This window comes from Hyperolius riggenbachi, chromosome 2 (assembly GCF_040937935.1).
Source record: "Hyperolius riggenbachi isolate aHypRig1 chromosome 2, aHypRig1.pri, whole genome shotgun sequence".
In the NCBI taxonomy this organism is placed as follows: Eukaryota; Metazoa; Chordata; class Amphibia; order Anura; family Hyperoliidae; genus Hyperolius; species Hyperolius riggenbachi.
The window spans coordinates 533,153,158-533,175,235 of NC_090647.1; the positions used below are offsets into that span (position 1 = coordinate 533,153,158).

General features: G+C 45.7%; 1 protein-coding gene across 5 annotated transcripts in view; it reads right to left on the reverse strand.

Annotated features, from left to right (window-relative positions):
- Positions 1 to 753: 753 nt before the first annotated feature.
- The window catches only part of COL8A1 (collagen type VIII alpha 1 chain), a 196,953-nt gene continuing 175,628 nt past the window's right edge, over positions 754 to 22,078 (reverse strand). For all 5 annotated transcript variants that reach the window (XM_068270674.1, XM_068270670.1, XM_068270673.1 and 2 more), the window contains one exon: positions 754 to 5,417. In XM_068270674.1, the coding sequence (XP_068126775.1) occupies positions 3,505 to 5,417 (1,913 nt within the window). In that variant the 3' untranslated portion in view covers positions 754 to 3,504. The remainder of the gene's footprint in view (positions 5,418 to 22,078) is intronic.

Sequence of the window (22,078 nt, forward strand, 5' to 3'; positions counted from 1 at the left end):
TAAGTGAGTTTTCTTTTTTGTAAGAGGGAGGTGAGTACACCTTAACATCCCCCTCTGCTTTTAAACGGTTTTTAAAACATTTTACTCTACGCTGGCGCCTCTGTATACCGAGTTTTTGCTGATCAACCCAGTGGGTGGAATAGCTCAGAGAAACTCTTTTGCATGGTTAACAACTGAATTTTTGTTTAACTCTTCCTGTGCTGGAAAACAATATGAGACTCTTTTCTTTGCTACTAGCGTTCTATTTCTTAGCTGTACTACACATACCATTCATTATCTCATAAGTTCATTTTCGCTTCATGTTTGCTTTAAAGGGAACCTTAACCGTGGTAAAAAAAAAAATTCACTTACCCGGGGCTTTCCCAAGCCTCCTGCAGCCGTACTGTGCCCGCGCAGCTCCTCCAGTGTCTTCCGGTCCCCCGCCGCGGCTTAGTTTCGTTTTCGGCCAGCTGCCAGTCGTCCTCCTGCAACGCGTCCTATTCTTCCGCATTCCCCGACATAAAGCGCGTCATTCGGACGCGCATTACGCCGCTTTACGGCGGGGCATGCGTTCCATGGACGCGCTTTACGGCACTTTACGTCGGGGAATGCGGAAGAATAGGATGCGTTGCAGGAGGACGACTGGCAGTCGGCCGAAAACGAAACTAAGCGGCGGCGGGGGACCGGAGGACACTGGAGGAGCTGCGCGGGCACAGGACGGCTGCAGGAGGATTGGGAAAGCCCCGGGTAAGTGAATTTTTTTTTTTACCACGGTTAAGGTTCCCTTTAAGAACCAAAAAGATGTCTTGGTTCTCATATGATCAGTACAATTCTTGTAAGTTTACTGCGGCCACCAATCAGATTCAAATTCTCAGGGCTGGTAGGAATGGAACTAGGGAATGAAGGGAAGTAACTCTCATACATAGTAAGAAATGTTACACCAGGCCTTACGTGACAGAGTGCAGAAGCTTTCTCCTCCTCATCACAATTTTTGTTTTTTAAATAAAAAAGGAATGTCTGTCCAATAACCATATCTTATTTAATATCTAAAAAATAAAATATGTAATTGAAAAAAGAGAGAAAGAGAGGGGAGAAAAAAAACAAAAAAAGCAGATACGGTACACTGTGATGGGGAATTAGGCTACCTTCCCACTAGGTGCTGTGCAGTCTTTTCTGGCGGACCGTGCATAGTATGCGACAAGCAAGGTAACATAATAGTCTATTGACTTTCATGTTACCGTTCACATTAGGTAAAGTGCCTCCAGGAACATTTAATCGCATGACGCAATCGATTTCCTGTCGGGTGAATTAGAACTAGCGCTGCTGATATGCGTCAAAGCGCAACTTCCTGTCGTCATGCTGTGTGTCGTAACGCATACACAAAATCGGGTTGGTGCATGCGTTAGCTAGAGAGAAAGGGCCTGTACACACTGCTGCGCTTGTGCTGCATTTTTCAATCGCAAACGCAAAGCCTTCATAAAAATAGAAAAATCGCATTGCACCAGTGTGTACTGGTCTTCCTGATTTTCCTGTTTTTTCAAAAGACTTTGCAATTAAATAACGCATGTGATTTTAAAGGCGCAGCGCAAGCACAGCATTGTGTACAGGCCCTTACACTGCCAGCATAGGAGGCTAGCTACTCAAGAGTTTTGAGAAGTGTTCAACATCATCGTAAAACAAGAGATTCCAAAGCACGGTTTACAGTTCTTCTACATTCTGATCATGTGATCATTCTGATCATGTGATACTAATGACTGGGATTGCAATAAGGTCCTGTTTTGTAGGCCTCATCATGGGGAAATCTTGAAAAGTTAAAATCATTTTTAAATTAGCAAAATTAATCAGTGCACTTTCTATCAACACAAATATGTTAAGATCTGTTAAATTTCATCTGTTAAGTTTTTGCCCCTAAAAGGACAATCCAGATCAAAAGACAACACTGATCAATAAATATGTTGTATGAACTGCAACTTAGCACTATACATTTTGGATGGAAAAGTATGGCCATGGTCTCCAGGATGCATGAGCCATATTCACTAAAACTTTGCAATAATTTTACCATTACTTATGCCCAACCCATGTTACCTAGGTAACGCTCACATTGCTATGAAAAAGGGCATTACGCAACTTGGGTAGCATGCGTTACCCTGGCAATGCAAGTGTTACCTAGGTAAGGTGAGCTGCGCTAACTGCGCAATATGTGCTACGAAGTCTGCATGAATAACTGTAAAATTGCCATGTGCTCCCTGCATGGGGCAACTTTACCAAAGTTTTGTGACCCTATACTTGACACGCCCACAATGCTAAGCAATCAAAATCCTCACACTTTTGGGAAATTGTTGCTAACTTTCAATATACGCCTTGTTGAAGCACAATATAAATACAACTTTACCAAATGCATATAAAGTCATTCTGTACCAGTTTATCGGGAAATGTGGTTCTGAGAAGAGTTTTACTTTAATGGGATTCCTCATAGGATATGTTCTTGCAGATGAAAATCAAGTTTGCCTTCTTTAAACGGAAAGTATTTGCGATAATTCAGATTGGAGTGAGCATATGATGTCTCCCAGGAAGCATCACTGCTGAATATGTAAGTTTTTTTGTGTAAACGTTTTTGCTTAACATTTTAGAGGGCGTTTTGGTCATTTGTAGACCCTTACGCACTCCTAAGAGTTCTGGTTCACCATGAACTTGCTGGGTAGTGCTTCAAGTCCTACTCCATAAAGCCACATTAATTTATGCATGTATGTCATGCACTGATAAGGATCACCAATCCAAAACAGTCTATATGCATTTTGAATTATTGTGGCTCTGTTCAGATAACAAGCTGACACATCATTACATTCCAATGGTTCTGGAGGTGTGGTTAGCTTACAGGGACAACAAAGGATGCTTTGCATATTCAGCAGTGATGTATTGTGGGAGATATCATATTCTCACTCCAACCTGAATTATCACAACTACCTTCTGATTTGAGAAGGCAAATTTTTGTTTTGTGTAACATTTTATTAAGAGGGCTTTTTGGTCCTTTGTAGCCCATAACACACTCCTGGGAGTTCTGGTTCACCATGAGCTCGCTGGGTAGTCTGTAATTCTTGCAGATGAGAACTGTATCAGCCTACTTAGTTTGAGATATTATGAAGGCAATTGTTTTCCCTATATTCATGTAACATATTTTTCAGCTGTAGTATAGTTGGAACATTACTAGAATCAGTTAAGAATTGCATGTGCAATATGTGCCAAGACGTATTACTATCGAAGAGAGAAGCACCAGTTTGCATTGTTAATAGTTTTTCATATGGGTTATATGTATTGTGCATACTAGGATAGAAGATGTAGCTGAGGTTAGGGTGGATGATCCAACTGCCAGTCCGTTAGTTGCTGCCTCTGAGGCCTGGAACACTGGAGCAAATCACTTTCTCAACACTTTGTCGCCGGTAGTAGTAGAGAGTTTAAGGGAGTTATTACCGATATAAAAAAGTAAAAAGCAAAAAATTAATTTAAGAGTTTTTGTCACTATGGCTTTCACATTGGATACAATAAATATCCGGAGAAGGATGAGTGGACATACTGCCCAGCATAAAGTCCAGACGCTTGATCGGAAGGCATCTGAATGTATACTTTATCTCCAAGCATCAGTGGAACCACTGCGCTCCCTGAAGCTTGGTCCAGGTAGCCCTTCTTATACTCATCGTATGTGTACATTAATGGTTCATTGTTCTTATATAGGGCCACCCAAACATTGGCTCCTTTGCAGTGGACATGGTAAGAGAAGTAGTAGATACCAGGAATTTCACAAGTGAACATGCCAGTATGTGGATTATAGCCTTGTCTACCATTATAGAGCAATCTTTCAAACTTTATAGGCTCTCCTACTGGTGGGAAAGCAGTAGTCAGTTCGGCTGTGAACGCTGGCATTTCGTGAATAGGCGCTGTGCCTCCCTTCTTTCCTGTGTAATCTTGATAAGTTTTAGTTCCATCAATTGCAGGTCCTACGTTTGGCAGATACTGTCCCATGCCAGGAGGTGTTGGTGGGATTTCTGCAGGAAGTCCTGGTGCACCCGGTGGCCCAGGTGGACCTGGTAAGCCACGCTGTCCAGGTGGCCCTATTGCTCCTGGTTGCCCTATAGGGCCCTGTGGTCCTGGTAATCCATTTTTGCCCACACCTGGTATACCAGGTGCCCCAGGTACTCCTTGTTCTCCTTTTGGCCCTGGAAGTCCTGGAGGCCCAATTGGGCCACTGGGACCTGCAAGACCAGGGATTCCAGTTGGTCCTTGAACACCTTGCTCACCTGGCACTCCAACTTCTCCTTTGGGTCCAGGCAATCCAGGAAGGCCAGGTTGTCCAGTTAAACCTTTGTGCCCACCTTCTCCTTTTGGGCCTATTGGGCCTGGCAGTCCTCTAAGACCTTGAGGGCCCACCTCACCTGGAAATCCTTGTTTACCTGGAAGTCCTTGTATGCCAGGTTCACCTTTTGGTCCTACTGGCCCATCAAGGCCTGGGTTGCCACGATCTCCTTTTGGACCAGGAAACCCAGCAACGCCCGGTGGCCCCATAGGTCCAGGCAAACCTCCAGGTCCTTGCTCACCTGGCAGGCCTCCTATACCTGGTTCACCTACATGACCTTTTTCACCTTTTGGCCCCATGGGTCCGGGTGCTCCACCAAAGCCACGATCTCCTTTAATTCCAGGAAAGCCTGGCTTACCAACTCCTGGAAGGCCAGGTGCTCCAGGTAGGCCTGGAAGCCCTTGATCACCTTTACCACCTGGTAATCCAATTTCACCTGGAAGACCATCTTGGCCTGGCTTTCCAACACCTGGAATTCCTGGTGGACCTTGAAGCCCAGGTGGTCCAACGGGTCCGTCTTGTCCTGGCAGACCCTGTATCCCAGGGTTTCCTTGGTGCCCCTTTGGCCCAGGGAAGCCATTCATACCAGGTTTACCAATGCCAGGTAGGCCAGGTGGCCCCGCAGGCCCCTGCAACCCATGAAGACCTTTGTGCCCTGGTAATCCTGGTACTCCAATTCCCTTATCTCCCTTTGGACCTGGAATTCCTGGAAATCCTGGTGGTCCTTTAAATCCTGGTTCACCTTTTGGTCCTGGAAGTCCATTTAAGCCTGGTTCACCTGGTTTTCCAATGCCTGATAGACCAGCAGGCCCAGGAGTTCCTTGTAGTCCTGGATGTCCTTTTTCTCCAGGCTCCCCCCTGGGACCCAGATCTCCCTTTGGACCTGGCATTCCAATGCCACCGGGTTTTCCTGGCATGCCTGGCATTCCTGGCTTACCAATACCAGGAAATCCAGGTGGGCCAGGTGGACCAATGTTTCCTTTTGGCCCTAGAAGTCCTTGTCCTGGAGGTCCAGCAGGTCCTGGTGGTCCTCTTGGTCCAGGTTCACCTGGTGGTCCTTGATCTCCTCTTCTGCCTGATAATGGAAGCTCTGGAAAAAGAAACAAAAAAAAAAAAAAGTTAATCTACCTTTAGATAAAGTACTTCTATAGCAAAAGTAATTTTAACATACTAGTACCCATGGTCACTAAGATTTGCTCATTATAGTCTTCCCATAATTATACTTTGATAAGTAACGGTATATACATTTGTCTGTAGTCTTATTATTATTATTTAGGATTTATATAGCGCTGTCATCTTCCGCAGCGCTGTACAGAGTGTATTGTCTTGTCACTTAACTGTCCCTTACAGGGGCTCACAATCTAATCTCTACCATAATTATATATCTATGTATGTATAGTGCAGTGTATGTATCATAGTCTAGGGCCAATTTTAGGGGGAATGTAAATGTAAATGTAATTAACTTATCTGTATGTTTTTGGGATGTGGGTGGTGGCAAAACCCAATACTGTAAGCCCACGATCTTAGGCCCTAATGTGGCATAGCGTCAAATGCAGACTGAATGCTGTAGGGAAATGTCTGTTTATCTTTCCATTCAAAAATGGCAGTTAAAACTCTATCATGCAAATAAGTAAAAAAATTAAGATTATCCAGAAACACTACCACCTTCTCTGGGCCCAAACACATTTAAAATGGACAGAAGCGTAACATTGTCCTGTGTTCTGACACATCAATATTTGAAATTCTATTTGCTCCTTTAAGTTAAAGAAAATAAGTATCATTCAGCTTGTTATGGGCACACAAGTGCTAAAGACAGAGTCCATGCGATTATGCATGCATTATTGCATAGGGCAATGCGTAGCTTGCCCATCTGAGAAGGCACCATCAGTGCTTATCTACATATATACAGGTTTATGCTGTCATGCAGACAACATATGTATCATGGAAGGCCTTGCTTATTTTAGCGAAACAATGCTAAACCACTTTCTGCACATATTACAGTAGCATGGCTTCAAGGCAAAAAGTTCAAAAAGCCAAATTTGTTTGCTAGCCTGACCCATAGAAAACATGTGGTGCAATGTGAAAAGAAAAATAGAACAATGAATAGCCTGAACTGTTAAAGGGACTCCAAGCTCTAAATTAAAACGAAATTGGTACTCACCTGGGGCTTTCTGCAACCCAGTGTAGGTCGGGAGGTCCCACGACGTACTTCTGGCTCTTCTCCCAGGGCCTGGCCAGAAATGGGAGAAGAGCCAGATGGACGCCGTGGGACCTCCCGACCTACACTGGGTTGCAGAAAGCCCCAGGTGAGTACCAAATTCGTTTTTATTTAGAGCTCGGAGTCCCTTTAAGGAGCTGCTAAAATAGGACACTATGGGGCACAGAACATAGGTAAAATTCCCCTGCACAGAGAGTGCATGTTAATTATGCTGACAAGTTAGCACAATGAGCATTATTTAGGTGACACATGCTATAAAAGTAGCATATCAGGTGTGCATTGCACGCTATCTTGTCAGTGGAAATAACATTCAAATATTCAATTACTCTCTGTGCCCCTATTTCACGTTCAAAGGTAAAGTCTCCTTAATCACTGTATGCCTTCCCATTTATTCATCTCCCCGCAGGCCACCGTGATTGCAGGCATACATTGATGCCTGCGTCACTTCCCTAGTTACAATGTAGCAACACATTGCTTCCTATAGCGTACTTATTGTACGCGAATAGGAAGTGCTCAATGGGGACATCTTGTGGCCAAATAGTAAAATTACACATACTGTGTTTAGGGAATAACATTTTTTAATACGTATGTCAAGAGGGCATATTATTATTAATTTATGGGCTAAAAATTAGTGATGGATGTAAAACTGAAAAAATGCACCTTTATTTCCAAATAAAATATTATCACCATACAGTATACTATGGATATAATTTTAACGTTGCAATAACCGGGACAAATGGGCAAATAAAATGTGTGGATTTTAATTATGGTAACATGTATTATTTTAAAACTATAATGGCCGAAATCTGAGAAATAATGATTTTGTCCCATTTTTTTCTTATTATTCCCATTAAAATGCATTTAGAATAAAATAATTCTGAACATAATGTACCACCCAAAGAAAGCCTAATTAGTGGTGGAAAAAACAAGGTATAAATCATTTTTGTGATAAGTAGTCATAAAGTTATTGAGGAATGAACGGGAGGAGCGCTGAAATGTGAAAATTCCTCTCGTCCATAAGGTGAAAAATACCTGCGGTCTGAAATGGTTAATTATGTTGATGGCATCAAATTCAAAATGAGCATTACAAAAATAGTATTTCTAAGCTCCAACATTTGTGTTTGTAGTATTTTTGGTTAATTATTGCTTTTACATGATTTGCAGATCATTGTTATATTTACGTTTTGCAACGTCTCGACTTATTTTTGGACACCAGGCTGTAAAAATGCTTCCCCCTAATAACAGCGTGTACTATCAGGCATCATGGCTGGTATCCCATGGCAAACATTCCAATTGTCCCTCTTTTAGAGACGATGGTCCCTGGTGGCAGAAAAAGCAAACAGTGGGCCCTTTAAAATAACTTTTCAGCATGTCACATTTGAAAAAGTACCCAAAAGTTGGGGGAAAATACTATCAACATTATTTTGAGTATTTTCTTGCTTGCTGGTGGCTTAAAAGATATTTTATTAACAAGTTGCAAAAATATCATCTAGGTGAAAACTCAGGAGAAAAAGTTAATTGCATATGGGCGTATGTCTCATACATGACTGGGCTACAATTATCACTGCAGCAGTGTCATAGATGACCATTTGTAAAAAATGTAATGGCTAAAAAATAATCATACCATTATTATTAACCACTTTGTCCTCCTTGACGTATAAAAACGTCAATGAGGACAGGCGCAGTCCCGCGCGCTCCCGCGGCCGATCGCGCGCGTGCACGCGCACTCCCGGCCGCGGAATCGGTAGCCAGGCAATCAGTGAATCGGGCTATGGTCCTCTCCCCTGCTGAAAAAGCGACAGCTTCTCTCGGAAGCTACGCTTTTTCTGAGACTATGTCCCTCTAAGCGTACATTGTACGCTTAGAGTGACGTCATGTAAACAAACTCATGTAAAACTACATCTAAAAGTAAAAAAAAAAATTACATTACACACACTTTTCCCTAAATAAAACACTATTTACTTCCCCGCCCCCCCCCTCCCAAAAATACCCACATAAAATGTTTAATAAAAAAAAACAAAAACATTACAATTTAAAAAAAACAAAACACATAAATATTTACCTAAGGGTTTAAACTATTTAAATATCTATATAAAGATGAAATATTTCTATATATATTTTTTTTTATAAGCTTGTAAATAGTGATGGATGCAAAATGGGAAGAATGCTCTTTTATTTCCAAATAAAATATTGTTGCCATACATTGTGATAGGGACATAATTTAAACGGTGAAATAACCGTGACAATTGGGCAATTACAATACGTGGGTTTTAATTATGGAGGCATGTATTATTTTAAAACTATAATGGCCGAAAACTGAGAAATAATAAATTGTTTCCATTTTTTTCTTATTCTTACTGTCAAAATGCATTTACAGTAAGGTAGCTCTTAGCAAAATGTACCCCCCAAAGAAAGCCTAATTGGTGGCGGAAAAAACAAGATATAGATCAGTTCATTGTGATAAGTAGTGATAAAGTTATAGGCGAATGAATGGGAGGTGAACATTGCTCGGATGCATAAAGTGAAAACGACTGAGCTTCAGTGGTTAATATTATTATTATTCTGTACTAGCTGACCCGCGTCGTAGCATACGCCGCATAATTATTAATGCGTGAAGACTTCCTGAAAGACACAGTTGTGCAGATGGGGTGGGTTTGAGGTTATCACTGTTAGGGAATGAAAAGATGGAACTCTGGACAGAGCAACATACAGTTGTCCATGACTGATTACTGGTTTTGGTAGGTACAGGCATATCTTGTTGAAAGTTTGTCCCCGTGCCTTATTGATTGTCATAGCAAAAGATAATCTAACAGGAAATTGTCTGCGTGTAAAAGTAAAAGGCAAATTTGAATCTGATGGTGTGAGGGAAATGCGGGGAATAAGGACAGTTTGTGGGGTAGCAGCTGCAATAGTTTTACACTCCAGTACATTGCGGTGAATGTTCGTGACAGTCAGTCTAGTGCCATTGCACAGACATCTTGCTGGCATGAGGTTTCTGAGAAGCATATTGACTGCACCAATTTTAATTTTCAGTTTATGCGAAGGCATGCCAGTGGGCGTAGGACTGTTAAGAAATTCTTCTGGGAATGAAAGTTGATCTGCGGAATCATCTGTGACGATAGAGTCAACACTGGTGAAAGTTACTTCGTGGGTAGGGATACGTTTCAGTACTTGTTCATTAAGGTGTAGCGAGTCATCGTTGGTGACGCTTAATATAGCTCGGGTATTCAGTATTTCGGGAGTGACAGTTGAGAAGTTGATGTCACCATATAGTTCTTGAACAGGATCAGAAGTCAGAGGAAAACAGTCTGTAGGCAATGTTACAGCTGTTCCGGTTTTGCCGTCTCCAACATCGAGGAGCCATTTTGCGAAATATTTTTCATGAGGGAGAGCTCTCATATTTGTCGTCAGTGTAAGTACATGCATGTGATGCCACAAAGGTTGTTTGTTAATGCAACTGGCAACAGTAAGTGCTCGGGAGCCACGCATAATGACAGGGAGTATTTGTCTGAAATCTACCCCGAATAAGATTGTTTTTGCTCCAACTGATTGTGTCTCACCCGTGAGGTCACGTAATAATCTGTCAACAGCCTGGAATGCGTATGCATGTGTCATTAGCGCCTCGTTCCATATTATCAATTTCGATTGCAGCAGATGTTTAGCGTATGGTGAGGTAGGTTTGATGTTGCATGTGGAAGCATTAGTCAGCTTCAAAGGTATTTTAAAAACGGAATGTGCAGTACGTCCACCCGGTAACAATGTTGCAGCAATTCCAGTAAATGCTACGGCTGTAGGAACGTCTCCCCTCCCTCTGATGGTATAAATCAGAGTTTTTTAGAAAAAGGTTTTCCTTGTTCCTGCAGGACCGTCTAAGAAAAATCATGTTTGTCGCGGATAGGCATCACTGTATGCAGCGTGTAAACCAGAGATTTTTTGTTCTGTGTTGAGTTTAGCGTAGTGTTCCATAGCGTTCGAGTGTTCAACCTGAGTGTCGATGTTGACAGATGAATGACACAGGGGAAGAATGTCAGTGGTTGGTAGGTGTAATTTGTGCAGGTTGAGGCCATGTGTTTGGAGCATGTCGTTAATTTCCGCGAGAGCATACATGGGAGCAGTGGCTGGGGAGTATTTTGTGAAAAGGTCCTCAGAAAGGGAGAGTTTATGCGTGTCCCAAAGGCGTGGAACATTGTGCGTTTCACCAAAGACGCAGACAAAAACGAAATGTTGTCCAAGAAGAATGGCATTCGTATCTGGGATGCCTCTGTAAGAGTGTCATCCCATATCTTGTCGTCTTGAAGAAGACCTAATTGTTGGCACGCTTCTTTGAAAGTGTTACATTGGACACCGTTGACAGTTTGTAGATGCTGAAAACTTTTGACGCCTACGGAACGGGTAAGGAGAAGTCTGAGATAATAGCGTTCTGTGTCGTTAATGGCAACAACAGGCATTCTACCGATTACTTTGGTGCCTCCTCTGATTCTCTTTTTCCATTTTCCAGATGACTGTTGGAATGTGTAATGTTGTGGAAAATCCGTGTAATGTAAGTCCACAGCTTCGGGAATCGGGATCTGTCTTGTTCAGTTCAAATCATGCTAAGAGCATAGTGTTTTTGTTAGCTTGTCTTTGTAGCGCTTGTTTCTCGTGACCTTCATGAAAGAAGATGACTTGTAGTTCTGGCAAATGAACTGGTAATCGTGTAATAACATGAGATTTTTCGGAAAGACTGTATTCGTTCAAACGCCACATAGCCTCCGGAGCACTAACATACCTACCGTCAAGAAAAGTCTGTATTTCGTCATGTTGGAAAACACCATCGGCTGGCTCCTTGTGAAGTGCAATGGATGCAGCGTCATGTCCTTTGTACACATACTTATACAGGTACTTGATACATTGAATGGAGGCGTAAACTTCAAGATTAATATGCGCATTGAATTTCTGAGAAAGCCAGGGATTGTAAGGAACTATCCAACAGTTGTCGATATCGTATTTGCCTACAATGGCAGTTCTCCCCTGTCTTCGGCGGTATATGGGGTATCCATGTGTATTTTCTTGTGTCTCAGCATTGAAGTCCTTTGGGAAGCTTTTGGTACACGTGCCGTCTTTCATGCAAGGTGAGTTGGCGTTAAGCGTTCCACACGGACCATGGACCATGCTTTTAGTGACAATTTGGAAAAGCTGACGGTGTATTTGCGATTTGGAAGCTCAGAGCAGACATACTTGTTATTATTATTATTATTTAGTATTTATATAGCGCTGACATATTACGCAGCGCTGTACAGTGTATATATATATATCTTGTCACTAACTGTCCCTCAAAGGAGCTCACAATCTAATCCCTACCATTGCCATATGTCTATATTATGTAGTGTAAGTACTGTAGTCTAGGGCCAATTTTTTAGGGGGAGCCAATTAACTTATGTGTATGTTTTTGGAATGTGGGAAGAAACCGGAGTGCCCGGAGGAAACCCACGCAGACACGGAGAGAACATACAAACTCTTTGCAGATAGTGCCCCGGCTGGGATTCGAACCAGGGACTGTTAGGGTTGCGGAAAGGGCTGTTGACCGCCCCACTATGATACGGACCACCCAAGCGCAGAGTCTAAGTGACCACGGGTCTTCACCCACGACCCCTTGAGGGGGAAGCAGGACCACTACCCCAGGAGGGGGAAGTGGAACTTCGCTGCCTAGTGCCCACCAGGTTGCGCTCAGGATAATCCCACAGTGGGTTGGAGAACAGGTGACGTCTCAGTGTGGAGAGCCAAGGTACAGGTGTACTCGAAGTCGAAGGCAAGCCAAGATCAGGGCAGGCGGAGATCAGAATGGTCAGGGACAGGCCAGAGGTCGAGGCAGGCAGCAGACGGTCAATAGCGGAGAGACAAGCCAGGGATCAAGACGGGCAGCAGACAGGGGTAGTCGAGGTCACAAGCCAGGGGTCAATACCGGGAAAACAATCAATATAATAACAGGTTCACTGGGCACACGCTGTATGAACAAACAGCACTGAGTTATGGGCAGACCTGTTTAAATAGGGCAATGGGCGCCAAAATGAGCGCCCGCGCATGCGCGCAGCGAGGAGTGCGCATGCGCGCGGCGCCGCGTGCGCATGCGCGCAACCCAATGCGCGCACTGCGCACGCGCACAGCGCCGTGCGCGCCATGACAGTCTACAGGGACTACAAATCCCAGCGTGCCTGCGCGCGCGCGTGTATGGATGCGCCCGCGAAGACGCTGGAGGGAGCCAGGCCGGTGAGTATGACATTGCCCCCCCCCCCCAGGAGCAACCTCCGGGTGCTTCCAGGGTACGGTTTCTCAGGAAACTTGGAGTGAAAAATCTTAATTAACCTGGGCGCATGTAAATTCTGCACGGGTTCCCAGGAATTTTCCTCAACCCCAAACCCTTTCCACTTAACCAGGTACTGAAAAGATCTACCTCTTCTCCTGCAATCTAAAATCCTTTCTACCTCATACTCTTCTTGCCCATCAAGCAGCACAGGAGGAGGAGGAACAGCAGAGCGATTAAATTTATCAGGCATGACCTTCTTTAAACATGATACATGGAAAACTGGATGTATACTCATAGAACTAGGAAGTTTCAACCTGTATGCCACGGCGTTGATAACCTTGTCAATGGGAAAAGGACCCACAAACTTGGGTCCTAATTTCTTAGAGGGGCAACAAAGGCGTAGATTATTAGTGGATAACCACACCATGTCACCTGGAGTTAGACTAGGGCTCTCTCCCCGTTTCATGTCTGCCCACCATTTAGACTTTTCTTGGGATTCCAGCAGAATGGACTGTAGTTTCTTGAAATTCTCAGTTAACAATCTAAGTCTATCCTGAACGGTAGGAACTGAGGACTCGGGCACCACTCCAGGTAGGTATACAGGATGATAGGCAAAGTTGGCAAAGAATGGTGACATTTTAGTGGCGGCATGCACAGAGTTGTTGTAGGCAAACTCAGCTGTGGCGAGTAGGGAGGACCAGTCATCTTGGGAGGCAGAAGAGAAGCAACGCAGGTATTGTTCAAGCGTCTGGTTAGTCCTCTCAGTCTGGCCGTTGCTTTGTGGGTGGTACCCAGACGAGAGGCAGGACTTGATGTTCAGGAGTTTACAGAGTTCTTTCCAGAATCTGGAGGTGAACTGAGAGCCTCTGTCGGAAACAATCTCGGAAGGGAGGCCGTGGAGACGGACGATTTCTTTTAGGAACATCTGGGCGGTTGTAGCGGCAGAGGGGACACCCTTCAAAGGAATGAAGTGAGCCATTTTGGTAAAGCGGTCGACTACCACCAGAATGGCAGTGAATCCTTGGGAAGGTGGTAAGTCGACTATAAAGTCCATAGCTATTTTGTCCCAAGGTCGCTCAGGAACGGACAAAGGATTAAGAAGACCCCAAGGATCTTGCGCAGGTTTCACACGAAAGTACAAAGTGCTTACAGTCTTTAGGAAGAGTTGGCCACCAAAAACTTCTCTGGAGGAGTTTCCGAGTTCGGGTAATTCCAAAATGTCCCGCCAACTTGTTGTCATGACAGTTGGCAAGCACTTCCTGGCGAAGAGCAGGAGGAATAAAAATCTTATCTCCATGAAGAAACAGACCATCACTGCAGACCAGACTTGAAGGAACTTCCTGAGCAGGTAATGTAACAACGACTTGTTTGATTTGCTCCAACAATTCAGGTTGTAGAAGAAGAAAGTGATTAGCAGAAAGAATGGTGTCAGAGGTCGGATTGGTGGCATAACCCTCATTAAACATACGAGAGAGAGCATCGGCTTTGGAATTCTTGGATCCAGGACGGAAGGTCAGATGGAAGTTGAACCTGGAGAAGAATAAGGCCCAGCGGGCTTGACGAGGCTTCAGTCTCTTCGCAGAACGCAAATACTCCAGGTTCTTGTGGTCAGTGAAGATCAGGATGGGATGTATTGCTCCCTCTAGCAGATAACGCCATTCTTCAAGAGCTGCTTTAATGGCCAGAAGTTCTCTATCTGCGACATCGTAATTCTTTTCAGAGGAACTAAGTTTCCGGGAAAAGAAAGCTGTAGGATGAAGAAGGGCCTTGGGTTCAAACCGTTGTGAGAGGATGGCCCCGACTGCAGTTTCTGAAGCGTCTACCTCCAACACAAAGGCTTGAGAAGGATCAGCATGTCGGAGAATCGGGGCAGAAGTGAACAGAGTCTTTAGATCCTTGAAGGCAGACTGAGCTTCAGGTGTCCATTTAAACGGAAGGTGAGTCTTGGTTAGTCGCGTGATGGGGGCAACAATCTTAGAAAAGTTCTTTATGAATCTTCTGTAAAAGTTGGCAAACCCGATAAACCGTTGCACCCCCTTACGGTCAGAAGGCTCCGGCCAGTTCAAGATGGCGGATACCTTGTTAGGATCCATCTCTATTCCCTCAGCAGAGATTAGGAAGCCCAGGAACTGAATGTTATTCTGTTCAAACTCGCACTTTTCTGCTTTGGCATAAAGTTCATGTGTGCGTAGCCGGGAAAGAACCCTTTTGACATGGACCCGATGTTCCTCCAAGGATGATGAGAAGATCAGAATATCATCTAAGTAGACAACAAGGAAGTCATCAATAAAGTCTCTCAACACATCATTGATAAAACGTTGGAAGGTTGCAGGGGCATTACAGAGACCGAAGGGCATGACCAGGTACTCAAAGTGGCCGTAACGGGATCTGAAGGCCGTTTTCCACTCATCACCCTCCCGGATTCGTACCAGATTGTAGGCTCCTCTCAAATCCAGCTTGGTAAAGACCTTCGCAGACCGCAGTCTTTGGAACAATTCAGACATCAAGGGTAGCGGATAGCGGTCCTTAGTCGTGATAACATTAAGTGCTCTATAGTCTATGCAAGGCCTGAGGGAACCGTCTTTTTTCTCCACGAAGAAGATTCCGGCACCGGCCGGAGAAGAAGAGGGTCTGATGAATCCCTTCTTGAGGTTTTCCTCGATGTATTCCTTAAGGATCAGTGACTCTGGTTCAGAGAGAGGATAAATTCTGCCATAGGGAATGGCCGCTCCAGGCTGTAAGTTTATGGGGCAGTCGTAGATACGGTGTGGCGGTAAAGAATCAGCCCCTTTTTTATCAAACACGTCTAGGTAGTCGTGGTAGACGGCTGGAACCAGAGTGGCTTTTTTAGAGCTGGTACAAAGCAGGCGGCCTATACTCGGAAAGCAAAAGCGAGAGCAGTAGGGGGAGTTGAAAAGGACCTCCCCGGAGATCCAGTTAATCAGAGGGTTGTGGCTCTTAAGCCAGGGCATTCCCAGGATGGCAGGAAACAGAGGAGAGGGAATCAGGTCAAAGCAGAGGTACTCTTGATGATCATTTTTGATGGTGACCAGCAGGGGAAAAGTCTCTAGTGTGACTGGTCCGGAATGGATAGATGACCCATCAGCAAGTTGAATGAGTAGAGGCTTATTCTTCTGGCGGATTGGTAATTGGAGTTGTTGGGCCAGGTGAAGGTCTAGAAAGCAGGAACAAGCCCCTGAGTCGATGATGGCTCCAATATTAATGTTCTTTCCTCTGGGATCCTGTAAAAGGAGAGAAAGAGGGATGTGAGCAGCTGAAGCCAAGGGACTTTGCAATTCCAAAGAGTGGATGGAATCAGGCTTACTTAGAGGGCGGACTGGACAATCCTGACGAAAGTGTCCGGAGGCCCCACAGTACAGACAGAGGTTGGCAGCTCGACGACGTTGTCTTTCCTCAGGAGACAAGGACGGTCGGGCAAGGCCCAACTGCATGGGCTCAGGTTCCTCCATGGATGGGAAGTTGGAGGCAGCAGGAGCAACTGGAGGAAGCACTGGAGCGGGAGGAAACCAGGAACTGCGAGAAATTCCAGCTCTTTCCTGACGTCTCTCTCTTAAGCGTCGGTCAATCTGGATAGCGAGCTGGATGAAATCCTTAAGAGTGGCTGGGATCCCCACCCGGGCAAGCTCATCTTTGACAGTCTCAGAAAGGCCCAGACGGAACTGTGACTTGAGTACTGACTCGTTCCAGTCTAAGTCGCCAGACCAGCGACGGAATTCCAGGACATACTCCTCCACCGTCCTGCGACCCTGACGAAGAGCCCGTATGGCGGCATCTGCTGAGGCTCCTTTGCTAGGGTCGTCATACAGTTCTGCTATTGCTTCAAAGAAGGATGCGGAATCTTGCAAACAGACATCACTTTGATCTACCAGACGAAGGGCCCAGGCCTGTGGTTCCCCCTGGAGCAGAGAGATGATAGCTCCAACACGGACACTCTCGCTGGCATAGGTGCGGGGTAACAGGGAGAAGTGCAGGTGGCAGGCACTCCTGAACAGTCTGAATTTGCTTGGATCCCCAGAGAAGCGTTCTGGTAGTGGCAACTTCGGTTCGGGAGCTATTGCTTCAAGGTTGGCAGGTGGTAGAACAGGAGCAACGGCAGGAGGCGGATCAGGAGCAGGGATGACGGAAGCTGCAGGGTTCTGTAGATTGGCAAACTGGCCACGGATCTCAGTGCAGTCCCTTTGAACTAGCTGCACGGACATAGTCAGTTGTTGTACCAAATCACAGAGGGCATCAAACGGTGATCGCTCTCCAGAGTCGTTCATCTTGGCTGTTTGTTACTGTTAGGGTTGCGGAAAGGGCTGTTGACCGCCCCACTATGATACGGACCACCCAAGCGCAGAGTCTAAGTGACCACGGGTCTTCACCCACGACCCCTTGAGGGGGAAGCAGGACCACTACCCCAGGAGGGGGAAGTGGAACTTCGCTGCCTAGTGCCCACCAGGTTGCGCTCAGGATAATCCCACAGTAGGTTGGAGAACAGGTGACGTCTCAGTGTGGAGAGCCAAGGTACAGGTGTACTCGAAGTCGAAGGCAAGCCAAGATCAGGGCAGGCGGAGATCAGAATGGTCAGGGACAGGCCAGAGGTCGAGGCAGGCAGCAGACGGTCAATAGCGGAGAGACAAGCCAGGGATCAAGACGGGCAGCAGACAGGGGTAGTCGAGGTCACAAGCCAGGGGTCAATACCGGGAAAACAATCAATATAATAACAGGTTCACTGGGCACACGCTGTATGAACAAACAGCACTGAGTTATGGGCAGACCTGTTTAAATAGGGCAATGGGCGCCAAAATGAGCGCCCGCGCATGCGCGCAGCGCGCAGCGAGGAGTGCGCGTGCGCGCGGCGCCGCGTGCGCATGCGCGCAACCCAACGCGCGCACTGCGCACGCGCACAGCGCCGTGCGCGCCATGACAGTCTACAGGGACTACAAATCCCAGCGTGCCCGCGCGCGCGCGTGTATGGATGCGCCCGCGAAGACGCTGGAGGGAGCCAGGCCGGTGAGTATGACAGGGACCCAGCGCTGCAAGGCGAGAGAGCTAACCACTACGCCACCGTGCTGCCCCTGTCTATGTCATCTTTTGTCCTTATTATGGCAATGAGGCAATCCTCGTTTTTGGAACTCAATGACGTATATATAAGCGGTAACATTGCCAAAAATATTCTTGTCAAGAATATCTGTTAGGAATTCTCGCAGTTTGATATGAAAGACGCGGGCAACAATGTCAGGTGTGTGTTCTGGTCGGTCATGAGGAGAAATGGCGTTGGAGATTTCCGGCCAAGTAGGATTGCAGGTGAAGGTTAGAAATAAGTCAGGCTTTCCACAACTCACTCCAGGGCTCACACCACCGGAGCAAGCCATCCACCACCTGCCTCCACAGGATACAAACTGCAAAAAATGCTTTCCATGAGAAAAATAATGCGCATGTAGCAGAACGCAATGGACGTTAAGGTAAGTGCCTGTTTTTAATATTGGGAGGTGAGTGCGGACGGCACTCCCCGGCACTGGCCACGCTTGGGGTGGTCGACTGCACCACCCAGCCCACCCCCTCTGGGGTGCTGCTTTGGTTCCCAGGCAGTGAGAGAGCCTGGGACCCCGCGGTACTCCCAGTTGTATGGAGGCATTGGGAAGCCTCCCTGTGGTGCTCCTGGTCTGGATAGTGCTAATGTAGTATGAACTAATTCCCGCAGGGCGACCGCTTTGCGGTATTGGTTTTTTTGGCCCTGCATAGTTTGGCATGCAAAAGCAAATGCATATTTGCATGAGCATTGCCTCATGAATAGCCAATTAGGCCAGATTTGCAAAGCCAGACTTGCTAGGGTTAAACTTAGTGTTTGAGCACGCATAGATTTTCTCATGGAAAGTACTTCCAGATCTTCTGGCTTGAAGGTTGAGGCATGCCCTGGGGGCAGGGCACTACTTCTTCTTCTTGCTTGAAGGTTGAGGCACTTACTCTATTATATATATAGATATGTAGCACTGATATCTTCCACAGTGAATTTTACAGAGTACATAGTCATGTCACTGATTATCCTCACAATCTAATCCTACCATAGTCATAGTCTATTGTCCTACCATATTGCTATTATGTATTTGTATAACACTGACATCTACTGCAGCACTTTACAGAGTACATAGTCATGTCACTAATTGTCCTTGGAGGAGCATAAAAACCTTGAGGGTAATCTGGGCCTGGCTGTGATGGAGTTCACTGGGCCTTAAAATAAATGGGGCCCTAGGCCTATGTCCTCCACTCATGGTCCTTATTCTGGAACCAAATGCCTCCTTATTTTAATGTCTAGCATGTTTTTCTAGCATTCTTTTGTGACCAATGCAGCAGCTATAGAGGTATGGAAAACAGAGGTTTTGCCTATGTTCTTGGGAGTGTGTCCTTTGCCTAGATATTTTTGCATTAGAAGGTGTGCCTATTTCAGATTTTAAAAGGTTACAAAGTGTGCCAAGAGGAAAAATAGACATGCCATCTAAACTGCCATCCTATGCTGAATGGCTCCGAACTCTTCAAAACTTAGTATAGATAAAAGTGAGTTTGCTCACTTTCTGTCTTTTTCTCTTCCCCTTCCCTTTGGGAGGGCCAGCCACCTCCTGCAGCAGTTTCTGGGAGGGGCTTTGACCCTTGGTGCCATTCACCTTCCCTACTGCTGTTCTCTAAGGATGGGAGAGTGAATTGGCCACCAGTTACCTTGCTTTCTGCATTTTATTTACGGCCAGCAGTAAACCATCTGCTGCAGGTGTATAAATGGGGTGTGGCTCAGGGTCAGGGCAAAATTAATCTTGATGCTCACCTGAACACCCACAAATTTAACCTCCCAGACCCCCAAGCTGGCTACCGGGCTCCTCCAGGTCTTCCCCCACCCCCTAAACTTATTGTGGTTCCTGCGGCCCCTCAGAGTTTTTGGCAGTGTAGCGACTTACCTGTCCCGGGGGGCCCACGCTCCTCCGTTAGTCTGTGTTTCTGTCTTCATGCTCACAGGGTGCCTCTCTATCGACACCCAGCTCATGTTATAATACAATTTCATGCCTGGCTACTGAAAATATATGGCTAGTGGGAATGAAAATTCACAGACTAATGGAGGAGAGCCAGGACCAGGACAGGTGAGTGACTACACTGACAAAAACTCTGCAGGGGTCCCAGGGACCAACATTGAAGGATGGGGGAGCCAGGCAGTACTTGTGTGTCCGGAGGCGTTTGCCCAGCACTGGCCTTGCCTAGTAAACAGTGGGCATCTGCAATCTATCATGTCGTCTAATGAAATAATACCCTCAGAAACAACAAACTAAGTGACATAAAAGTCCATAATTGCAAAAATCATTTCAGTATGTTTTCTCATTAGGCAGTGGCATAAAAGTAGTGCAATGAAATCTACATTATACTCTCCTGTTCAAAAAATGTTCATAAGTAGCTTTATCTAATAACCCAGGAGGTCCATCAGAACTAGAACAGCCTAAGGGCTTATGTACATAGACCAGTGGTGCTCGGATAATTTCCGTGATTACGGAATAGCCGCGATTCACTAGCATTTTTTCACTATTCAACTGCCGAATTCGAGTCCATGATCGATTCTGGATCACGGAAACTGGCCATGGAAATTTTGTGATTGCAAATATTCAGAATTTGGTTACGGCCGTGATCGCGGTGGAAATCCGTGATTAGGTCGTGATTGGGCAGAAATGGGCAGAATTGACATCCTTGGGCCAATCAGAGGCCCCCAGCCAGGCCCTAGCAACCAATCTTAGGAGGGGAGGCTCTGCTCTCTCCTCCTGTATATAAAGTGGGGGCCATTTCCAGAGCTCCGTCCTTGCTAGACTCTGCGGCACTGAGCGGATAATCCTCCAGGCCATATTGTACATCAGTAAGAGCGTTTTCAGTCCTTACATTGCCCTTATACTGTATCTGATACTTGTACTCAGCTAACTAGCCAGTGAGTGATTACTTAAGTCAGCCCCATGCTTGCTGTGACATCCACCCACGGATGGGAGCCACGGATGCATGTAATTTTTTGGGCAGCATTATCATGCTGTGGTACCACCAGTGAGGTGCCATGGTCGTTATGTGCTGCCGCACTGACCGCTTAAGTCCTCATCCAGCTGCCGCTGATGTTCTATTTCACTACTCTGCGGACAACTCTGCTGCCATGTCATTGTTATCGCTGCAAGGAAAAAAACATTTACAAAAACCTCACTGGGTGTTTTTGCGGCGTCGGCCACTCATCCTCCTCCAGTGTTATCATCACTACCAGGTGCCATTGGGACTCACCTTCACCTCTGTGATTGCTTAAAGTGTATTTCCCTGTTTAAAACCACTTATTACCAATTAATAGCCGCAGTTTAAGTGTTGATTTAACTTTTAAAATCCATTTTCTCAAAAACTGAAAGTTCTTTTTGGAATTTTGTTTAAGTCGTAGCCCCTTATCACCTTTCTAATCCATGCAATTTGGGGGATTGTAGCATGTATGGGGGCCTTGCTATTAGCTAAAACCCTTTTCCGTAATCACGGCCGTGAATTTCCGCGATTGCCTCATTCACGGAAAAAATCCAGGTCGAATTTGTGAGTCCGTTTCAAATCACGGAAATTATTATTTTTTTTAATCACGGCTGAATAGTCGAATCCGTGATTGGGGGGTATCCGAGCAGCACTGATATAGACTACTGTGTAGATGTCCTACAATCCCGACATGTGGATGCATCCTGTTTGTATCACAATGGCCATTGTCAAGGATGAGCGCATCCAAACTGGACATGTCCGATTTTGTTCGACTTTGTTCTACTGGGCATGTACTTTCTTGCATGCCCAGTACAGATGCACTGGTCCATGGCGGGTACGGAGCTCTTGTCAAATAGGATTAGAGGGACCCAGCGCTGGAATGTTGGATTGCTGGAAAATCCAGGAAGCCTCTGGACTATCCAGAGGCCTCCCCCTACTGAGGTAAGTATTTGACTTTATAACTTTTTTCCTCTAGGCTTTAAAGATGCCAAATAACAAAACAATATTTTCCTTAAAGTGAACCTATAGTGAAAAAAGTGCCTCTAGGGGTACTCATCTCGGGAGAGGAAAGCCTCTGGATCCTAAAGAAGCTTCCCATCCTCTGCAGTAGAGGCGATCCAGCACTGGGACCTCCTTGTCGGCATGTGCACTCGTGGCTTCCCGCTCCGGTGGAAATAGCTCAATTGGGTCCACTCTACTGCACAGTAGAGCGGACCGGATCAGGCTTGGC